This window comes from Hibiscus syriacus, unplaced genomic scaffold (genome assembly GCF_006381635.1).
Source record: "Hibiscus syriacus cultivar Baekdansim isolate YM2019G1 unplaced genomic scaffold, ASM638163v2 tig00013040_pilon, whole genome shotgun sequence".
In the NCBI taxonomy this organism is placed as follows: domain Eukaryota; kingdom Viridiplantae; phylum Streptophyta; class Magnoliopsida; order Malvales; family Malvaceae; genus Hibiscus; species Hibiscus syriacus.
In genome coordinates this window covers 1,064,853-1,070,414 of record NW_024062296.1, presented here as the reverse complement: position 1 = coordinate 1,070,414, position 5,562 = coordinate 1,064,853, and the positions used below count along the sequence as shown (strand labels likewise).

The window sequence follows — 5,562 nt, the reverse complement described above, 5'->3', positions numbered from 1 at the left end:
GCTATAGTTTATTGGTTAATAAATGGTAAACATGCAAATAACCTTACAAGCTTGTGGAATGAATGACAAGTATATTGGTAAGAAATTTATATCATGTTATATCATGTTAAATTATTGTAACATGGTTGGAATGCAGGTAAAGTGATCACATTGCATTGAATATTATTACTCAATTATATTTATATGTTGTATTGCTTTGAGTATTTATATGATTATCTCACTAAGTGTATACTTAGCGTATGATGATTTTCACTCTTAGGAAAAAGGAGTAAGGAGCTTAGTTTGGCATCAATCACGAAGGAAATATATGCAGGTAACAATGATGACATCCTACTGTGTTCTAGAAGTTCTAGCTGGCATGTATACTAGAATGAAATTTCTACAAATTCTTAATATAGTTACTATTAAATATAATTAATAGTATGAATAAATATTATGATATTACATTATGCGTAAAAAAAATATTTGGGTTTTAAATCAAACGTGTTAGACATTCTTATTTATTTTATGAAACATATCATAATTGTTTATCACTGCTTGAAATTGGTTTTGAATTGGTAGCCAAAAATATTATATTACGATTTTTCTTTGAATAATTATTCAAGTTATGAAACTGGTGATGTTTGAATAAAACAAAAATTTCTCAGTTCAATTAAAATAATGTTTTGAATTTCTGATGTGTCATCTGTAACTCGTATGGGTTTGCGTATACGACTTATGAGTGTTACATTTAATGGTATTATCATTAGAAGTGTGAGAATTGGCTCAGCGATTAATTATAAAATCTAGGGGATTTAATCTATAAATTCAATACATGACTAGAATAAAATATTTTAAAGTTAATGCTCAAATTAAGGCATTAGACAAATTAAAAACAAAATCATGATCAAATTGCATTAAATGAAAATTTAAGGAAACAAATCATATACAAGTAGTGACCAAAATGGAAGAAAATAAAGTAGGGTTCTAGCGCTATAAGTTCGTAACTTTACAAGGACCCACGCCTTAATTATACTAAATTGTTAACTACCACATAAATGCTTCTGTTAAATATTAACGGTATGTGATTATATTAAAGTCATTTAAAAATAGTGGCCATTGCGAGACCAAACCCATATTTGGGTGTTCATTTATGTAGTTTACCCTAAATCAGTTAAAGAACCTATCTAAATAATGATTTCGTAAACTTTTAAATTTGAATAAAATTATTTTAGAAAAAAATAAAATTTATTTTTTTACTCGCGTGAATATGACAGAACTGTAACATTTAGATATAAAAGAAGAAATATGTTGAGTTTTGGATTCCAAACTCAAAAAGGAGCCGAAAGTTCCAGTTTATACAGTTAACCGCAGGAAACCCATCTTCAACACAGAGAAACGCAACTTTTAAAACCCTAATCTCCAAATAAAACAAGTATTTCCCCTAATTCACACTCCATGACGACAGAAATCGACCACCTTTTTTTGTTCACCCGCCGTTGATTGTGGCCTGCGTCTCCAGCAGTCACCTTTTCAGGTTCTCTCTTTTTCTTCTTCTCCTCCATTCTCTATATCGTTGTGTTTTCTTTATTTACTCATTATTTTGGCAGCGCAAAGTTTTTTTTAATTGATAATTAATTTTTTATTTAAAGTTCGTTAGCTTCAATATTATTTTTTTAGCTCAAGGAAGCTGCATCAAATTCCCAATTGTGTTTCTCAAATAGGAAACTCACTCTCATTTTTCTTTTCTTAAGTTGAAGCCAACTGATGGTGATTTAAGCATCAGTATTTCATGATATTCTCTGATTAGTAAGGTAACAGGAGAGCTGAGAATAATTTTTTTTCCATTAGCAGTGAAATAGATGAAACTGAATGATATATCCTATTAAAAAGAGGAAAAATATAAAATTTTGAATACTTTCAGGAAACAGAAACTGTTTTTCTGTGGAATATTTGGTAACATTATTGCTATAGAAGGTTCAGCTTTATTGGAGGATACTTTCATTGGACACCTTCCTTTCACTTTAAAATGTTCAGTATTATTTATATGGACCTTAAAATTCAATATAATTTTGCTTAGTTAGCAACTTAGCATGTATATTTTGTTTTTTATGCAGCAATTTATTTTGGAAAGCTGCATTTCGAAGGTCTCTATTGTCTGTTATTTTTTTCAGCCCTTCAACAGAAACAATGGGCAGTTCATTTAATGCTCAAATCTTGGTGGAAAAGCTAGCCAATCTTAATAACTCACAAGCGAGCATCGAGAGTATCCTTTTGAAAAATAATTACTTCTTTGCCTACGTAGGGCAGTTATTTTTGGCCAATCTTTGTTTCATTGTTGGTCATGTTTTTCTCCAACTGTCGTAATGATTGAGCAGATACTTATAACTTCTCAACCATACTTTATTTCTTATGTTTTTTTGACATTGCTATCTGGTTTCCATGTATGATATGACAGTTGAACTTTTAAAGCTTATTTTTTCATCCTTAACTTGTTAAGCTTTATCACATTGGTGTATTTTCCATATGAATAAGGCAAAACAAGTTGTCGAAACTTGGGATAGACAATTTCATTGCTCTCCACGTGAGCAGAGATTGGCCTTTCTGTATCTTGCCAATGATATTTTGCAGAATAGCAGGCGTAAGGGATCTGAATTTGTCGGTGAGTTTTGGAAAGTTCTTCCTAATGCTCTCCGTGTAGTGATTGAAAATGGAGATGAATTTGCAAGGAATGCTGCATTGCGCCTGGTATAGCAACCTACACTTCCATGCCAGTCTTGTTTTCTTGGGCTCTTAATTAAAATCTCTGTGAAGGGTTTAATGTGTTTCACGGCCCCTATTCATGGTGACAGAAATAAAGTGCTTAACTTTTCTTGTCAAATAGAAGAGCTGAGTGGTTGCAGTTAGGTTCCTTTAGAATGTGATGTTACAAAACAAAGTTAATCTGATTATGCCAAGTTGATATTCATAGTATGATGACTTTATTCTTTTGCTATCTCCTGTCAGTTCTATTTTAATTCTTGTCGATCCTCACTTATCTTGTTATTCTAATAAATTTGTATGTAACTTTCATAGGCTAAGTTTCAAAACACTTGTATCGGTATTGACTGGGTTGTGATTGTTTTAAAGTATTTGCATTTTTTCTAGTAGGGATTATTAAATTATCAAGGTCCAGTAATTGAACTTTTGTTTTAGTACAATTATATTTCCAGGTCTAGTTCACTGACTAGGTGTTTATCTAATTTTTGACAATTCAAATGCTGTTAGTGGAAAGGTCATTGGACAATGTATGGTGTTTTATTCACTTTATTGCGACATTGTGCTTGATTTTTTAGTATTTTCTTTCAATTATATGAGCTTTAATTTCTACCGTCATACAGTTTCAAATGGTCCTTCTCAAAAGTAGGTGATAAATATATACCTCTTTTCTTTTTATTTTGATGTGTAGATCCGTATATGGGAAGAGAGAAAAGTATTTGGTTCTCAAGGACAAATTCTGAAGGAAGAGCTTGTTGGCAGACAATCAGAAAACAGTAGTAGAAATGGCAGGCATGTAGGCCTCAAGTTGGTAAGATAAATTCCTTTCGGAATGCATTCTGTTATTTTGGAACTTATGTTTTTGTTATGGACTAACGTAATTTCTCCTTAATATTTTTCCTAGCAGAAGCAACCTATTAAAAATATGATGGACAAAATAGTTTCAGGCTATCAGCTCATTTATGGTGGTCAGATGGATGAAGATGTTATATTCAGCAAATGTCGGAATGCTATTAGTTGTATTGAGAAGGTAGATAAAGAAATTGATACCGATGTCAATACAGGTATGACTTGCATTCCTCATTTTGTTAGCATATCTGAGTTATACGTTTGTTGCTTGATGAGAAGTTAGCTCCTTTAAACAGGGAAGTTCAATGGATCTGCACTTGTCGAGGAGGTCCAGGGTCAGCATGCTGTTCTGAGAGACTGTGTCGAGCAGCTTACAACTGTTGCCTCATCAAGAGCTAGTCTAGTCTCATATCTGAGAGAGGCTCTTCAGGAGCAGGTTACGTAGACTAACTAATCTAATTACAAAAATAATGGTTGTAGTTGTTTTAAAATAAAGCTGATTTACTTTTGTTGCCAGGAGTTCAAGTTGGAGCAAGTTCATACTGAGCTTCAGGTCCGACGCCATAGACATCTATATCTCAGCATGTATATATTTTAAAATATTGCAACTTCCATACGTAAATTCTGATCGTATGCATGATTTCTTACAGACTGCAAGATCCCGATCAGGACATGCTGCTAATATCTGCAGACAATTTTTAAATATTGACAATCCCCAGTTAGTAGCTGAGCAAAGTTCAAAGGAATCTCGAACATCTGTTGCAGCTCAGAGTTTTATTCCATCCGCTACAGAGCAATCAGCTTCTGTGATGTATGCCCGGCAAGCATCTTTTGTTGATAATTCTGGCCACATTGAGGAAGATCCTAGGAAATCTGCAGCTGCTGCAGTAGCTGCAGAGCTAACTGCATCAACTTCCTCTGCCCAGATGCTTTCCTATGTCTCGTCTTCTCTTGGTTCTGATGGTGTCATTGGTAATCCTTTAAAAGGCTCGTCCGGTGATTACCCTTCTGAGAAAAGGCCTAAGCTTGAGAATGACCAGTCTTACATACCATCTCATAATCCTCAAGCCTCAGTTTCGCCATTCCCGCATCCTGAATCTCTCCAACACAATGCTGTAACCACCACCCAGCAGTTGGCTCAAAATAATGAAGTGCCACCTCCTCCATCATCGTCTCCTCCACCTCTGCCACCACTGCCACCAATGCCACCATATGCTGTGACCCAGTACATGCCGACTGATGGATTAATAAATGGTGTGCCATATAGCTATAGCATGACACTGTTGTAGCGGCCTTCCTTGCCTGGTTATTCCATGGCGGGAACTGCGATGACTAGCATATTGTTGTTTGCCACATCATCAACGAATTCTTACCAGAGTTTCCAAGGTTCTGAAGGTTTTTATAACCAGCCCGCATCAATGGCAACAGAACCTATCTCTCGACAATAGAACTTCAGTTAGGATATGCTTTAAGACTGAATTGTTTTTACTTGATAAGACCATTTGGTTCTTCCGAAACTTCAGTCAGGATGTGCACAATGTAAATGTCTTGTAACTTATATATTATCAATTGTGTTCGAGTCTCTGGTATTTTAAAACTATTTGTGGCATTCATGAATTGTATGAGAAAATTTTAGTTAGGTTGACCCTTGACATGATTCACAAGCATGCCGATTGCTTTGTGACAATTAACTTTTTCTTTGCTAAGATCATTGTGGTTTGAACTCAGGTAACGAAGCAAGCCAGTTTTAGAGTTAACATGTAAGATTTTTTTCGACTCGGCTGAGTTTTTAGATCCTTTATTATTATTATTATTATTACTATTATTATTATTTTTATTATTTTGTTGTTGTCCAAGGTGGTTATAAGATAGTATCTATTTAAAATCTTTCTTAGTCATTGTCAATACATGAACACTTGCAAATATATCTATTTAAATTTAAGACTTTGAGAAAATAATTTTTTTTAATCAATAAGA

The 5,562-nt window shown here is 33.8% G+C and overlaps 1 protein-coding gene across 1 annotated transcript; it reads left to right on the top strand.

Moving 5' to 3' along the window:
• Positions 1 to 1,328: 1,328 nt before the first annotated feature.
• On the top strand, positions 1,329 to 5,194 carry LOC120205797 (regulation of nuclear pre-mRNA domain-containing protein 1A-like). Its single transcript, XM_039205599.1, has 8 exons — positions 1,329 to 1,516; positions 2,097 to 2,245; positions 2,480 to 2,727; positions 3,428 to 3,547; positions 3,644 to 3,800; positions 3,882 to 4,021; positions 4,103 to 4,138; positions 4,236 to 5,194. Exons 2-8 carry the CDS (start codon positions 2,170 to 2,172, stop codon positions 4,872 to 4,874), a joined length of 1,416 nt encoding a protein of 471 aa, XP_039061530.1. The 5' UTR covers positions 1,329 to 1,516; positions 2,097 to 2,169; the 3' UTR covers positions 4,875 to 5,194.
• Positions 5,195 to 5,562: the final 368 nt, after the last annotated feature.

Bases quoted from the DNA above. Each gene is read 5' to 3' on its own strand.
- LOC120205797 (XM_039205599.1), top strand. From the start codon at position 2,170: ATGGGCAGTTCATTTAATGCTCAAATCTTGGTGGAAAAGCTAGCCAAT. The intron at 2,246-2,479 runs GTATCCTTTTGA...TAACTTGTTAAG, and splicing joins CTCACAAGCGAGCATCGAGA to CTTTATCACATTGGTGTATT. The intron at 4,139-4,235 runs GTCCGACGCCAT...GATTTCTTACAG, and splicing joins AAGTTCATACTGAGCTTCAG to ACTGCAAGATCCCGATCAGG.